Source organism: Anabrus simplex, chromosome 1 (assembly GCF_040414725.1).
Source record: "Anabrus simplex isolate iqAnaSimp1 chromosome 1, ASM4041472v1, whole genome shotgun sequence".
NCBI classification, from domain to species: domain Eukaryota; kingdom Metazoa; phylum Arthropoda; class Insecta; order Orthoptera; family Tettigoniidae; genus Anabrus; species Anabrus simplex.
The window spans coordinates 839603411-839621321 of NC_090265.1; the positions used below are offsets into that span (position 1 = coordinate 839603411).

Below are 17911 nucleotides of genomic sequence, written 5' to 3' on the forward strand. Positions count from 1 at the left end.
ACCACCTTTAAAGGTACAAACCTATTTTTACATTCCTCAACAATTCCTTTTAAACTCATCCCAGAGTCAGTTTACATTTTTATTTACCATTTTCCAGCGATCATAGTTACGTTTTTAAAACTCCCTCATGCCTGTTTTATCAGCCATATGGTACTGCCTAATAGTCCTAATTTTAATACCTACCTTTCTTTCACATTTATTTTTAACTACGACAAAAACAGCTTCGTGATCACTAATACCATCTATTACTTTGGTTTCTCTATAGAGCTCATCTGGTTTATCAGCACCACATCCAAAATATTCTTCCCTCTAGTTGGTTCCATCACTTTCTGAATCAGCTGCCCTTCCCATATTAACTTATTTGCCACTTGTTGTTCATGCTTCCTGTTATTCGCATTACCTTCCCAATTGACATTTGGTAAATTGAGATCACCCGCTACAGTCACGTTGCTTTCCTTATCGTTTCCCACATAGGTGATTATCTTATCAAATAATTTCCGAATCAGCATCAGCGCTACCCTTTCCCGGTCTGTACACTCCAAAGACATTAAGTTGCCTATTATTTTTAGAGATGAGTCTTACACCCAGAATTTCATGTTTTTATCCTTAACTTCTTCGTAGCTTACAAATTCTTCTTTCACCAGAATGAATACTCCCCCTCCTACCATTCCTATCCTATCTCTACGTTACACACTCCAGTTCCGTGAGAATATTTCTGCATCCATTATATAATTTCTCAGCCATGATTCAACTCCTATTACAATATCTGGTAAGTATATATCTATTAAATTACTTAATTCAATTCCTTTGTTTACAATACTTCTACAGTTGAGCACTAACATTTTTATGTCATCCCTACTTGATTTCCAGTTCCCTGTTCGCTTAACCTCCTCAGTCCATATGTAGCATATGCTCTACATGTGGTTTTGTCTACTTACAATAAAACAAAGTAATTTAAGGAAAAATGTAATAAAGGTAGGAAAGTCAACTCTGAGTCCTGACGTAGCATATATGCTACACGAATAAAACAACTTAGTGAAACACACTAATTTTCTATGGTGAATTTTTAAAAATTATTTGAGCAAAATATAACACATTGAATGCATCAACAGGCTCGGGACTGAAGAGGCTAACACCGCTCCCTAGGCCACCCTGTTTCCCTGAATGCACCTGCCTATAACCCTTCTAAACAAGTATGTACCACTGCGGTTTAAGTGAAGGCCATCTGAGCACAGATCCCTATCTCCTACCCACCCATCAGGATCTAGAAATCTCACTCCCAGTTTCCCGCATACCCACTCCATAGTTTCATTTAAATTCCCAATCACCCTCCAGTCAGTATCCCTCCTACAGAGTATTCCACTTATAACAATCTCCGCTTCCTTAAACTTAATCCGTGCTGCGTTTACCAGATCCCACACATCCCTAACTATGTTGGTACTTATACCTGCTTGCCTTACGTTGTTAGTACCAACGTGAAACACTACCACCTTCTCCTTTCCCTCTTCCTTCTCTTCTACTTTCCTCAACATCTGCCTCAACCTAATTCCTGGATAACACTCTACCCTGGTTCCCTTTCCTCCACACACTTTCCCCACATGCCTAACGATGGAATCCCCCATTACCAGAGCCTCAACCCTACCCACCTAATTTGATCCCCTCCCCCATATGTCATCAAAGGTAGTAGTGGTGTTAAGAACACAATTTATGCATATGTAATGAACAATGTAGAAATATGGTACATAGATGTCATTCGAAGAGATTAAGCTTCCAAAGTTGTATGCAGGTCTCCGAACGTCTGTAAATATGAGTGTATTGATACTAGATCAATATTTTTTCGATAAGTGGAAGAAAGGCTTTATATTTTGTAACTTTTTAACCGTTGCTTTTTGTACAAGTCAGTTATTTACATTGTCGAAGTCCTCGAAATCGGGGTCTTGCAAATTGAGATGTATGTTAACCTGTGTATTTTCTGTACATTTTTGTGAACTTCAAAGCTGATAAGACATGGAGTATGGCGTTTTTGTGGGGTTGGAGGATGGATATACACAAGCTCCTATATGCAATACAAATTTAGATTTGTCTATTACACTTACTGCAATGGACTGGGCATCACAGAGCAGAACCACCAATATAATTCAGCACGAGCCACCACGGTTAACATGAGTCCAAGATGACTAGTGAAAGAGTCCTCTTACACTCTTGTTTGCATAATACTCCCAACAGTGATCATTGTATATAGATGCAGTCTGATCTCTGCAGTATGTAAAAAATATATATATATATATTATCTTGATGGAAAAACTTTTAGTTGGAATTTGAAACATTAACATTGCTAACAGTGCTATGAAGTGTTTCAACATAGCTATATCATGCCAATAATAATAATAATAATAATAATAATAATAATAATAATAATAATAATAATAATAATAATAATAATAATAATAATAATAATAATAATAATAATAATAATAATTTGGAATTTTATACTAACCAAGGAATTTATATCAGGTAGGTAGGGATGATTAAAACATTTATACACTTATTTCTATAACAGATTTTTATTTAATATAAATAGCATCTTTCAGCAGTTTGCTCTCAAAAACACTATGGGACTAGGTTATCTGGTTTACTAGTATATACTTTTTTTTTTTTTCCGTGTCTTTATCATAAAGTTGCATATATAGATTCAAGATACTGATGGCAGCAAACTTGCTTACATGTTTGTACAGTACTGGAAGAAGAGTAAGACAGTGAGAGAAGAGGGTGTGCTATTTGTTTATTGAGAGGTATGCTCAACATCACGAACATATATAATGTCGACTATTCATTGGGAAGCTATTCTCACAGACCACCTATCATTTTTTTCAAAGTTTATTATTGAAAATTTAAATATTTCTAATACCAGGAGGAAGTTACCTTTCATGGTATTAAATTCAGCTGCACTTATCAGGTTATTCTTCAAATTAGGAAAATGAAAATATTCTACTGCAGACAATTCTACAGAACATCATTTTATTTATATATTATAACATATTTACTGAGTCTTATAAGTAGGACTAGGATTTATATGTACAAGAACTTCAAACACATTCAAAACAAAATTTACAATATGCAATTCACAGAATACATACATGCGGTGATATATCATCAAACAAACTCTGTGTTCTATTAATTCAGCTTGTTTTTAAACTAAAAATATACATTTTAACTGTGAAATCTGGTAAAGGCAAATATAATACCACATAACAACACATTAAAAAGTGAACTAGAAAGAACAATGATTGATCTACCGATCTTTCACAAAGGTAATTTTTAAAATCTTTGATGGTTATTTACTAAGCACTCAATTAACACTGAAATGCCAGTAAAAAGAATTTACTACTCAAGTAATTTTTGCAAATGTATGCCAAAATTAATTTTATATACAAGGATATGAATTGAAAATATTAATATACTGGTATTTTATTCTCTTGGTATGCTAATATAATATGTAAAATGAACTCTTTAACCTCATAATGAGTGAGTTTGAAATCAAACATTTTTGCAGAACTTTTGATGTACCTACTTAATATCAATTCAAATATCCATGATTTAGATGTGAAAATAACAGTAAACAGCAAAAAAGGATATGAATTCTTTGCACTGATAGGAAGTATAATTATAGATCTTACAAGAAGTAGATCAGTCAAAAAATCAAGTTAGATGCTACCTTTGTCCAAGACTTCCTTTCTGAGTCCACAAGTTTCTGTGACCAAATAAAACTCCTCCATAATCCCCAGTTGTACTTAGTTCTCTATCTTACTCTACCCCCTTAACCTAAATTTCATCTGCAGGTTATTCCCAAAAATGTGGGACATAATCGAGGCATGGATAGTAAAACCAAAAATCCCTATTAACATATGGTTGACTATTTATGCATGCTTATTTATATTATTAGCTTGAATGGAGGGGCATTTCATGTTTATTTTGGAGTTAGGATTTCTGTCTTAAAAGTCTCAGATCATTTCATTTACTGGTACCATCTAATCATTATGAGTTTGATGATGTCTGGTCTTTCTTCATAGCCAAAATAACATAAGATTCTCATTTATAACATCATCCACAAATCCCAGCAACACTCAAAATATGCAGTTCAGTACCCAAACTGCTATCAAACTTGTGACACATTTTGAGCACTTCTTGAGTACTTGAATTTGAATGTGGATCAAACATAGGATGTACATTCATATTTTGTGTTGTTTTGTGAAGTACTATCCATGCCTTAATTACTTCCCACTCAGTAGACATAATTTTTTACCATTCCTGTTGAAGACCAAACTAGAGTATGATAGTCTCAATTACAATCTCTTGGTTAACTATCACTTATGTACAATCATCATTTAAAACTGTAACATACATTTTTATCTATTATTTTCATTTCCTAACTTCACTTTTATTCATTCAATCATTCATTACAAGTACGTCCCTGCCATATTTTACCTATAGGCCTAGCTGATTTAATACATGTTATACCTCTTCCCCCATTTTTTCAACAGATACCCTAAACTGATCTTCCTTGCACTTTTTTAAAGCAGAATTAAATGGTGTGGGCATTCCTTGTTCTGAAAATTTACTTCTTATATGGCAACCCAACAATTCGTTTCACTAGTTTCCCTTCACATTTTTTTCAGGATCACAGAAAGATATGTTATACAATTGAACCTCATTTATATGTTATTCATGTCTATGTTTTCTGCAGTTATACACTAGAGGTTTTAGGCACCAAACTTTGTCCATTAATATTTAGAACAATTATATGTTTTTCGGTTATATGGTTTCTCATTAATACATCACATTTGTCTGGTCTCCATGAAAGAAAAGCAGCTCGATTTGTTCTGTGTGATTTCCGACAAAAGAATAGCGTTACAAAAATGTTGCAAAGTTTGGGCTGGGAAGAATTAGGAGAAAGAAGACGAGCTGCTTGACTAAGTGGTATGTAGGATGCTAATTAGTGGTATGTTCCGAGCTGTCAGCAGAGAGATGGCGTGGAATGACATTAGTAGACGAATAAGTTTGAGTGGCGTCTTTAAAAGTAGGAAAGATCATAATATGAAGATAATGTTGGAATTCAAGAGGCCAAATTGGGGCAAATATTAATTTATAGGAAGGAGAGTTAGTGATTGGAACAACTTACCAAGGGAGATGTTCAATAAATTTCCAATTTCTTTGAAATCATTTAAGAAAAGGCTAGGAAAGCAACTGATAGGGAATCCACCACCTGGGTGACTGCCCTAAATGCAGATCAGTATTTATTGATTGATTGCAAAACATATTAATGTACTTACTCATTTATATATTATGCAGTACTGAAGATATGAGTCGCACAGAGAAAATTGACAACATCTAATCCCATCGAATTCAATAGGATTCTTTGGAGATAACCTTTTTGACACTACCAGCGGATAAAAGGGTTGTTGCCGACAATGTGTTAAGTGAGGTGACTAGAGTGACCAACTTTGAAGGAAGGAATGAGGGATAAGACAGTCAAAACAGGGGAAAATTCCACAATTTTGGGGGATAGCTACATTTAAGCTATAATTTTAAAAGAAAAATTATAAAAAAAAATTTGACCAAGAGTAGGGAAGTAATATAATGAAAAAATACATTTCACTCATCTTTATTGTACAATTTCTTTTGCAGTGTCTGGGTTGAAGACCCTTCATCCATGAGAAATACTGAATGTCTTCTTGTAAAGTTTAGAAATCGGGTTTGTTATTTCGATCGGGAAATAAGTATGGCATGTTGGTTTCCCACTTTGCATTATATGCACATACATGTTTATTTTTACCTTTTGCCTCCTCGGGTTTAAATTATGGCTTTCTTTTTTGTGACAATGTAGAAGTATAGTCATCACTATCCAATGTTAAACCCATTTCCAAAATGACAAAAATTTAAAGAACTCCAGTTAATGCAACATGTATATGTTGATGCGCTTCGTGCTACAGAATGGCTGCACACATCATTCCACGGACTAACGATAACTTGGGAGTTGGAAGGTACATCCAGAACGCATAACATGCTTCTTTGCACTTTTAAAGATCATACTGCTGGCAATGGTTATGCTATGTTTAGTTGAAGCTAGATGGCAGGACAGTTGTGTATTGTGAAAATCTGTACTGATAACAATGATATGAAAAATTTGTTCACATAGAAAACGAAACAATTGTGGCACAAATTATGTCACACATGAGACATTAACAAAATATCTTAGAATGCAGGATAGTTGGTCACCCCAGAGGTGACAGTAGATACCAATGCTCCACATATTTATGGAACGCATTTATCACAGCACAAACATATGTAACCAACTAGTGTATGACTGCATGGAAAAATCAAAGAAGCAAAGAAAAATTTATAATTGTTTTAAAAACCAGTGTAAAGTACTAGTACTCTGCCTGTATACAAGTACTGTAAGTAGAGTACTGTACTTAAAATACTGTAGAGTGTGTGTTTCATTTATTGCATTCTTACACAGTAGTTTGAGTAATAATTTAATAATGCAGTTTCAGTTTCATAACAAAATTCCCCTTTTACGTTTTCTCATTTATAAATTATTTTAGCGGTCTCCCTTTGAAAACGTATAACTGAGGTTCATCTGTATTCATTAAAAACTTGATGTCAAATGTAATAGTCGACTAGTATTACCAAGCTATGAAATAAATAATTCAGAGGAATGACAACTTAGAGGCATGGTAAGTGGCACAAAAGAATATGTCTTTTAATGATACCAGAACATTTGCAAGTTGTGTAATAGCAAGCTTGTATTCTGAAGACTAATGGGGCATCAGCAGCCATGAAAATGCTTTTCTACCAGTTCCCATTCTCACACTACCTCATTTCAAGCCACTACCCTCCCAATTCTTGACCTTTCTTACCCCAGTGATGCCAAAAATTTAAAGGAGTTAGGTGACATTAAAAACGTGTTAGACAAAACTGAAATGTTCAAATACTGTGGGTTATTTTTTTTACTGTTTTGTGATGTCTCCTTTTATATTTTATGTAATATGCTGGCCTCGTTTAATAATTTACTCATATTTCTCGAATAACAAAAATGAAATTGAGCGAGATAAACCCATTTTGATAACAGGAATTAAAATAAATATGAAGTAGTATGGTAAACAACAATTTTCAAATAAAAGACCTGATTTCAGGAAATAAAATATGATTTTATAAACATTACATACCTGTATGTATTTGATTTGAAGATCATGTGTCTACATAAATATCTATCTGAAGAATTTTGATTTAGATATACAGTGAAAAATCCATTTAGAATGTCGCCGTGATCCAACTACTTTCTATCTTAAATCATGAAATAGGAATTAGTGCAGGTGGCCGACATCTTATTTGGGTTGAATTATGCATGCAATTTATGCAGTAAAACTTTATAATATGCTTCAGTAAAGGGAGGTGCCACTGTATATATAGTACTTCCAAATGAGGTTCTTTTCAAATTTTAATTTTGAGTTCACAAAAATGTTTTACACTATGGCACGTATCTTCCCATAATTGACATATGAATATCACCTTATCTATGCATGTATCTCTACTCACTGGACAAATTCTTTAAGATTGTTTTGTTATTTTCTTTATACCACTCAGAAACAATATGCTACAGGTAGTCTGTGATAATTCCTTCCTAATGCATACTCAAAATTTATCATAGGACTCCTTTGTTTTCTAAAAACATATACAAAATAAATTACCACTACGAATCTGCATTGTTTCGGCGACTATACATTTCCTGCCATAATTTTTTTTTTTTCATGAGGTCTTCTGGGTAGTAGAAGTATTATGCATCTATGTACAGTCAAGCCACAAGTCTTTTTTTTTATACACCACACACTGGCTTGCATTCTCACACATTCAACATTCATTGCTGCTGCCTACATAAGTCCCACAGTTTGGTAATATATTTATAAAAACATGCTGCCAGATGAAGGCTGGTATAGGGAGAATATTATTTATAGTGCTTTATATTTTGAGAGAAGCTAACTCTACTGTACTGATAATTTTCTTTATACACGGTAACAACATTTGATAAAATGATGGTAAAACCTCTTATCTCTTCCCCTTCTTTCTGTGATGAGATGAGTACATGAGAAAGGTACTGAGGTGGGATTATTTTTCCATGGACAAACAAAACAGATACACATATACTTTTGTAAATGTCAAGTAATGCTATATATAAAAACAGAACACAATGAACAACAGACAGGCCATCACGTGCTTTGAGGTTCTCGACTATTCGTCTCTTCATTTTCATGTTTTGTTTTTATGAACACTTGTACTGCAACCGAAATCACTTCACCGCTTGCATTTGATGTGATAGCTTACTTGCTTCTTGGCACATGTTTCATATCTAAAGGCACTGCTAAATCCTGCAACAGCACCCTTTAGTAGGAATGAGACCACAAATGTTGACATTCATCACCTTTCGAGTTTATCGTTCAACGTTACGACTTATACATTTAAAAAAATATTTTAAAAAAACAACAAACAAACACGAGAAACACCGAGGATGTCGCTTTTTAAAAACTTGTTCGAAAAATAATGCTACACGACACAGCCATTCTTTTGTTTTCTCCTGTCCACGGCACAACACTCAATTTCCGTCTCGTCACTTGGGCCGTCGGAAATAGCGGAGGACGATGTAACCCAGGATTCGGAAGATGAGAAGAAAGAGTAACAGCACCAGAGTATTTGCCCACAGTGGTAAGCAGGCTCCTTGCGCCTCCAAGATGGCCGACACAGGAATGTATTTAGTACTGTTGGTACATGCGTCGAATTTTGACTGCTCAGCACACCTATAAAAGATGAGAGCATTTGAAAATTAGTGTAACAGACATTTTTTGAATAATCACTTTTCTACTGAACTTCGTGAACTAAATTATGACAGAGATATTTATAAATCAACCCTGTACAGGGTCTAACTGAAAACAATTTGAAATAACAAGTTTAGTACATAAACTTGAAAGTTGAACTTAAAAAATCTAGAAGGGTTTTCTTTAATAAACAATGATTTTTAAAATAATTTCAAACAATTTTTCTGAAATCCTTCAGCTTAGAATAAAGTAATTAAAACCGAGCTCGATGGCTGCAGTCGCTTAAGTGCGGCCAGTATCCAGTTTCCGGGAGATAGTAGGTTCGAACCCCACTGTCGGCAGCCCTGAAAATGGTTTTCCGTGGTTTCCCATTTTCACACCAGGCAAATGCTGGGGCTGTATTCCTAGCCCTTCCCTATCCCATCGTCGCCATAAGACCTATCTGTGTCGGTGCAACGCAAAAAAAAAAAAAAAAAGTAATTAAACAGGCAAATTTTATATCATAAGCAAAAATTAGCTTGAAGACCATAAAGGAAGTTACATGGTATTCTGACTGACTGAAAGCATTTTATAAATCCCAAGAAGGAAAACGATTTGAAATCTTCCAACACTTTGAATCACTGAATATATTACAAAAACAAAATTGAAGGTCAATAAATTAGAAGAGGTCTAAAAAAGAGGCCATGCAAACACTATCTGGCTATCTGATCAAGCCTCTTTTTGGTTTCTCAATGTTTCAGGATTATAAGTGGCCCTAGCTCAGTTTTAGAAAACCAATTCTATGAAGAAGAAATACGTAGTTCAAGTTTGCCAAAATAGGCCTAAAACTATTTCTAATTCCACAGTTTCTGACTGTAGAGAATCAAGATATCTCATCAAAACAATAGTAGTTGCCTCTTTTTTGTTTTTTGAGTTTATAATTTCTAGAAACTATGTCAAGGAAGATGAAATACATATTTGTCTGTCTGTTCACATGAAGACTGTTACACTTATGTCCATGAATTTCAGGGTAGAATTACAATAATTCAGTACCATTAAAGGTTGCAATCTGCTAGCAAAAATATGTATTATTTCTGTAATGCCCAGGCATTTAGATACAATACATTGCAGCTGACAAAACAATATACAGTATATAAATTCATATTTTGTATTACGATAATGGGTGGCATAATGAGCTATGTATAGGCACAATTTTTACATTTTTATAGCACAGTACCTTAAAGTTTACCAATGCCCACAAATCATAATTTTCCAAGTTCCTGAGTTGCTACTTAGCCTACATCAATAATCATAAAAGACAAGAATCTGAAGGCCTAAATACTTCTTTCTTTTCAACAGTGTTACGAAGGACTGAGCACAGCAGTGGGAAACCTCACATACAAATTTTTGAAGTATATTCAAAAGAGGAGAGTGCAAAATAAATGGCCAATTTTTAGTTATCTGACTCAGGTGCAAGAACAATATTTATCTTGAAAATGATATGATTAATAATTATTATAAACTTTATACATGGAAGATGAAGAGGTAAGAATTCATAAAACTTGGCCACTCTACATTGTTGTATTGTTTGAATAGATTTTAAACAGAGTTTAGTGAAAATATATATATACGAGGCGCATTTTTTAAGTAAGTACCATTTTTTAATTCCGCCGCTGCAACGCTGTGGTTGGTGTCCCCGCATGCACATTATGTATCTATATCTGTTCGCAAGCCACAGAGGCCATTGCGGCAACAACTGACCGTGTATACATTCGTTTGTGCGTATTTAAAATGGGTGAGAGCTCTCAAAGATGGCCAAAAGAATGTTCATGGTGAGGAATGGAGTGATCACTGATGAGTTGGTGCAGAAAGTTAACGACAAAGTGAGAGTGAACGGACGCTTCATGATTTCTGCATTATCAGAGGAATTCCCTCAAATTTCAGGAAGCATTATCTACGACATTGTTACAGAATGTTTAAATTATTGAATTTTGTGCTCATGATGGGTGTGTAGTTGACCGAGACACACAAAATTGAACATTTAGGTAGCGCCTTGACTTTTATTGAGTGTTATAATGTTGAGGGTGACGATTTTTAAGCCAAATTGTTAGTGGCGATGAAACATGGGTGGCCTATGTTACACCAGAAATAAGACAACAATCCATGGAATGACAGCATTCAACACTGCCAAAGTAAGTGAAGTTTAAGCAGAAAATTTCAGCCCGCAAAAACATGTGTACCGTGTTTTGGGACAGGAAGTGGGCGTTGCTTGTTGATTTTTTGTCTCGTGGTGACACATTAAATTCCAAATTATATTGTGAGACCTTAAAGAAATGGTGTCGTGCAATTCAAAATAAAAGGCGCGGCATGCTGAATAAAGGGACCGTTTTGCTGCATGACAATGCCAGACAACGTGTGGCCCATCGAACTCAAGATCTCATCACATCATTTGGCTGGGAACAATTTCATCATCCTCCATACAGCCTCGACCTAGTGCCCAGTGACTGCCACGTGTTTCTGCACCTGAAGAAGCATCTCGGAGGTCAGCACCATGATGAAGATGATAGCCTCAAAACGGCTCTGTTGCAGTGGCCATCAAGTTGGGCAGCAACCTTCTATGACGACGGAATACAAAAGCTTGTTGATTGATATGATAAATGCCTTAATGTTGATGTCAATTATGTGGAAAAGTAAATACAAGTGTGGTTTTCATGTGAAAATAAAATTCCTACATATCAAAATTGACCTTAAAAAAATACGCTTCGTAGTTTATCTCTTTCTACAATATTGTGCAATTTCTGATGAAATACAAGTAACAATGTTGTTACCATAAGGCATTACATCAAAATATTTCTTGCTGTTTAATATTCATTGTACTTGAAATCTTTCAACACTCTGAAGCACCAAAAATATTCCAAAACCTAACAAAATGAAATATTTTCGAATACTTACTCGATAGGTGTGCGTTCGTTGAATTCGACTATCTGCATGTTCTGGTAGGCGTAGTGAACCATGCTTAGATACTGCATCCACTTGAGCCAAGGTGAAATATTTGTGGCAAGGTAACCTCCGAACAGCTGCGTTGCTAGCGTGTATAATGCACTGATGGTAATGGAGACTTGCATATCCATACATGAAGCTCCAACAAAGAACCCAACACTCTGCAAAAACAAAAGAAATTAGTTACATTTTCTACAATGTGAGACACTGAATTTGATACATGTATTTGATCATCAAAGGGAGAATAGAGGCTATGTAAATCTAGCAGACATGTGCTTTATAGATTACAGGAAGGCTGTTAATAGTGTATCTCATGAGAAGATGTGGAATGTACTTTGAACCTGTTTCCTCACATTTATACACTTCACTTCTGTTAGCTCTTTTACCTGAGTATTTTATATATAACAGTTGTAAGTTCTCAGTATATTTCAGTGTTTTGACTTCAGGTAATTATTGGGGAGGCATGATTAACATGAGGTCGGTGGATGCAGAGTGGGTTTCGGCCCTTGGGTTTCGTCCCTTAAGAGGCCACGGTTTGCCCATGGTCCAATAACTCTGTACACTGACTGGCCAACCGAGCAGAGGAAAGTTGGCCACGGCTCTACCGTGGCTCTATGCCTCTGCATTCGGGAGACGGGCCTGGGGCACAGTGCCGGACTTCACGCCTGGCCCCATCCGTCAGCTATCCTGAGAATGGTTTTCCGTGGTTTTCCATTCTCCTGCACTAAGGCGAATGCGGGGACAGTTCGTATTATAGGCCACAGCCGCCCACCCCCTCACCTTCTCCGCACATCACCCTCACCGTAACAAATCTCCCGGCCTGAGAGACGGCATCACCGTCTAAGAGGCCCACCTCCCCCTTCAGGGGAGGAATGAAAACGTTTAGTAGTAGCAGATTAACATGAAGATAGGCATGTGAAATGAGGAACAATTATTAATGTAAACATTCCTATATGATAACAATATTCATAAACAAACAGAAAAAACAGAACAATAATAAAGCTTGTTCCTCAAATACATTTTCGAACGAGTCTTATGTACGGAGTTTTCAATGATATTCACAAGCAAACAGAAAAACAGAACTTGATTCATAAATACAGTAAATCTTTCGAAGGAATGTTTTATGTGCAAAGCTATCAAAAATAATCACAAGTAAAAAAATTAGAACTTGCTTCATAAATACATTTCCTTAATAAATATCCTATTCTTAAGAAACAGAAAACATGGACATCCCCAAATCCCCATCTCAGTGAATTCTAAATTGACCACGTTGCTATTTCTCATAAATCTCAGAGAGAAAGCCAGAATTTAAAAGTCTAAAGAAGTGCGAATCTTGACTCTGATCACTATCTCTCAAAGATAAAAATGAAGCTTATTCCAAGATCCACTAAGAGATTTCAGGGAAGAAAGATAAATAGGTTTGATGTGGAAAATTTAAGGACTGAAAGAGAATTCAGTCAGAAACTTGAATCACTTGAGCCGCAGAATTGGGAACAACTCAAAGAAGCCATAGTTGAAACGGCAAAGGAAACCATCCCACTAACAAAATCGAGGAAGCATCCTTGGTGGACCAATGAATGCGACGATGCCATAAACCAAAGGCGACTTGCCTGGCTGCGATGGAACAAACAGAAGAACAAAGAAAACAGAGAGAGGTTCTTGATCGCGAGAAAGTAGGCTGACAAAACCATATGCAGGATAAAACGAACATTCCACAAAAATTATTTGACACAGATAGACAAAGATTTCAAAACGAACAACACTCGCGACTTCTACAAAACCTTCAAGTAAAATATCAGTAAATACAGACCACCCAGTCTTCACTTTAGGAATTCCAATGGGAAAGTTCCTTACTGTGACAAACACAACTGTCAGATCCTGGCAAAATACTTTGAGTCCCTCCTCAACTGAGAGGCTCCAACATCAAAATTTTCCTTTCAAGAAAATATGCCCATTAATCCAGACTCAAATCCACCAACCAAAGAAGAAATCAGGAAGATCATTCAATCACTTAAAAACAATAAAGCACCAGGTGAGGACTCAATAGTTACCGAGCTTTGGAAGAATGCACCCGTGACAAAGCAGTTGACAAGCTTACAGATATTATCCGGAAGATTTGGGAAACAGACAAACTGCCAAGTGACTGGACATCAGCCCTGATTCACCCCCCGCACAATAAATGTGACGAAGCAGACAGAAATAACTATTGTGGCATATCACTCCTCTCGATAACATACAAGATTCTTGCAAAAGCACTTCAAACAAGAGCTGGAGCACAGCTAAATCAGCAACTGGGAGAATACCAATTAGGGTTTAGGAAAGGGCAATCTTGTGTTGAGCAAATCATGAATCTAAAATAAATTCTATCATACATGACTGAGAAGTAAGAAATTCATAGTGACCTTCGTTGACTTCAAGAAGGCTTATGAATCACTGGATCAAAGTACCCTGATCCAGGTTCTAAAAGAACTGGGTTTAGATAATAAGACAAGAACAGTCATTCAGAAAACTCTGTTGGACACAACCTCCAAAGTGAAATTCAGGGCAGAGATTTCTGAGTCCTTCAAAATATGGACAGCAGTAAGGCAGGGAGATGGGCTCTCACCTCTGCTATTCAACTGTGTTCTCGAGAAAATTATTCGCAAGTGGCGTAAAGAATTGTGTAAGGAAGGTGTAGAGAAAGGGGTCAGACTAAGTTGTAAGAACAAGGACCTGACAATTGCCTGTTTAGCCTTCACAGGTGACCTTTCAATTCTTTCTCTTGACATGGTCACACAACAAATCAGTCAACTACAGATGCAAGCAGCAAAGGCAGGGCTTCAGATTTCATTTGAGAAAACACAGTTCATAACGAACATCGAGTCAACACCCAGAGAATTTAAGGTGAACGAAGGAAAAATGAAGAAGGCAGAAGAAGGCAGAGAAATTCAAATACATGGGTGAGTCGATAGAGTCCAACATTCATGAAAAGGAAGCTTTCATGTCAAGGATTTGAAAAATAAAAGGAATTGTCTTACCATCTAACCAAAGACACTTACAATAAACGATCAGTGTCCTTCAAGGCCAAACTCAGGCACTACTGTACCGTTTATTCAAACGGAGGTGCTATATATGCATCAGAATGCTTTGTGATGAATAAGAAAGGCCTGGCAGAACAACTGGAAGCCAAAGAAAGGAAGATTTTAAGAAAGATCTTGGGCCCGGTCAAGGAACAAGCAGAGAATAAAAGACGACACAACTATGAACTGTATCTCCACGTGGAGAAGATAACAGACACCATGCGCAAAAGGAGAATCTCTTTCTATGGCCACTTGACACGAATGAGTTCCGGAAGATTGTCCAATTGAATCTGTGCCTACTTTGCGGGAAAGAAAACCAAAAGGATCTGGTTTATAGTGATGGAAAAAGACCTACAAGAACTGGGGATCTCACAGGAGGACATCTTGGAACGAGACCTGCTGAAGAAGAAACTTAAGGAAGTACAGAGTTTTCAGCCAAAACCCAAAAGAAAACTAGCAAGATGTGGCCCAAAGAACGGAGGGATGCTCACCGAAAGAGACTGCAGGAACAATGGGCAAGTGTGAAGGATAGTAGGAGAAAGCAGTTGAAATAGCTTGGTCCGTAGAAGACCAAAACGAGAAGAAGAAGAAATCCTATTACCACACATTATGCATTTCATGATACGAAATATGAAAAGCTCTACCACCTGAACAGTCTCCACTGAGATATGTAGTTCTCTGAAGGAATGCCAGCTTTCTAATCTCATTTCTTGATATAAAACCATCTACGAACTTCTCCAAATTTAATGCCTTAGTAGCCTCCAAAGAATACCAAACTCCAGGTTTTAATGGGACTTAACATCTAGGAGGAGAATTTTTGGTGGGGAAAAATGGCACTCTGCCCCCCTAAGTTCATTTGGGGGGAGGGGGGAATGCCTCCCCCTCAAGTCGGTACCACTAGTATGTTTAATTTTAAAATGATAGTAAAATATTAATTACAGAAGACTCACCTGAGCAACAATGGTGTTGAGAAGTAGGAAGCCAAGAAGTGTAAGAAAAACAGTTGCACTGTGGAAGCCAAGCATGGGATAGGAGATCAAGTGATACACCGCCGGCAGTGTTATCGTGAGGGGAAGTTCGCCCACCATCTTGGCCAGGTAATACGCAGATAGCCGATATGCACCTGATAGTCTTTCTTTGTTGATAACTTCTCGTTCTGGGGGAACTATAACAAAAATAGCTCCATACAGACACAAGAAAAATATTAGGAAAAGCAAAAACAAACTGAAATATTTGAATTTTATAAAATTTCAGTCACTTTAATGATATTGTTTCTCTATGTAATATCTCAATGAAACTTTGGCATAATGCCATAAATACAATGTAAACTATCTAATGATGCAACAAATTTTCATGGATGAAATCCACAAGAATGTACAGCAAAAAAATTGGGAAGCAAAGAGACAAAGGCAGTTGACACAGTGATATGGAGAGAAGATGAAATGGAAGTACAAGAACAAATAACTGTATGGAATCGGGAGATAAAGGAATATGGAATGATAGTAAGATGATAGTGATGACAATGTGTTCTTTTTTTACAAGCAGCTTTACAGATAGGTCTTATGGCGACGATGGGACAGGAAATGGCTAGGAGTGGGGCGGAAGCATCCATGGCCTTAATTAAGGTGTGAAAGTGCGAAACCACGGAAAACCACCTTCAAGGCTGCCGACAGTGTGGTTTGAACGCACTATCACCCGAATACTGGATACTGGCCGCACTTAAGCGACTGCAACTATCGAGCTCGGTAGTGATGACAAAAGGTAATAGAGAAGGAAGAGGGAATATTTAAGTAAGTGGAAGGCCGTTAGAAGTTGTGAAAAGCTTCAAATATTTGGGGAGCATACTTCCAGAAGATGGGAAAATAAATGAAGAAATTGGAAAAATAATCCAACAAACCAATGGGTTTTGCCAATGTGTGAGAGAGGTATAGTATGGAATGAGGACGTCCCATTTTGTAGTGAATGTATTATACACCAATTTTGGCATACGCGGCAGGCACATGGACAACAACTTAACATGATGAAAGCAGAATCCAAGCAGCCGAGATGAAATTCCCCAGAGGAATAATTAGGAAGACATGAAGGGATAAAATGAGAAACAAAGGAATAGACAATTGGATTCCCTAAACTGTAAGACAAGATAAAGACCAGTAAGCTGAAATGGTATGGACACATGATGAGTATGGAAGAGGATAGAGTTCCAAAGCGAGTGAGTATTTATGTAGAAAATAATAGGAGGAAGACAACGGGGAAGGCCCAGAAACAGGTGGATTGGTACAATGAAGGAGAATATAGAGGAGAGAGGAGTAGGAGAAATAATGGAGGAAGGAAGGGAGTGAGATAGAAAACTGTTGAGGTCATTGATTCACAAACCAACCCAGAACATTGGAAACAGGAAATGAAGAAGAAATTTTACATGATTGAGAGAGAGAGAGAGAGTAATTTTATATATTATTACTATTCAAATAAACTTAGCAGTGAAACAGTAAAAACTGCTTGATTACAGATATCTATATCTCATTTTTAAGCTAGTATCCTGATATGTTGTTGAGAAATGTGTATCGAATATTGACTTACATGATGAAAGAGCACCAAAATGTGCAAACAACATCCAATAGGTTGTAGAAAAGAACATCCATCCTTGAATATCATGCAGCGATTCTTCTTTCCTTTCCAATTGGAACCACAAAAGACCAGCTAGAACACCTAAAGCTACAGTCTGTACCCAGTTAAGTTTGGAAAGCATTCGTGGACGTGCCTCTTGAAAATTTCGCTGAGACAAAACCTGCACAGAAATCAAATTATACTACTATTATACAATCTACTTCAAATTATATTTCTTTTCCAATTAACATGCAAATAAACCACTTTAATAATCAGATTATGAAGAACAATATATTTTATGCAAAAATTAGGCTTAATTTTTCCTTATTTTACATGAACAGTCTGTCCAATCAATTTATAAATTTGTCAGAGAAGCAACTTAATTTAAAATATTTAGCC

The 17911-nt window shown here is 36.4% G+C and overlaps 1 protein-coding gene across 1 annotated transcript in view; it reads right to left on the bottom strand.

Moving 5' to 3' along the window:
* Window positions 1-7000: 7000 nt before the first annotated feature.
* E23 (Early gene at 23) overlaps window positions 7001-17911 on the bottom strand; it is a 36096-nt gene continuing 25185 nt past the window's right edge. The window contains exons 11-14 of the mRNA XM_068224999.1: window positions 17486-17693; window positions 15859-16073; window positions 11802-12010; window positions 7001-8852 (exon numbers count right to left, since the gene is read on the bottom strand). Coding sequence (XP_068081100.1) covers window positions 8666-8852; window positions 11802-12010; window positions 15859-16073; window positions 17486-17693 — 819 coding nt within the window. The 3' untranslated portion in view covers window positions 7001-8665. The remainder of the gene's footprint in view (window positions 8853-11801; window positions 12011-15858; window positions 16074-17485; window positions 17694-17911) is intronic.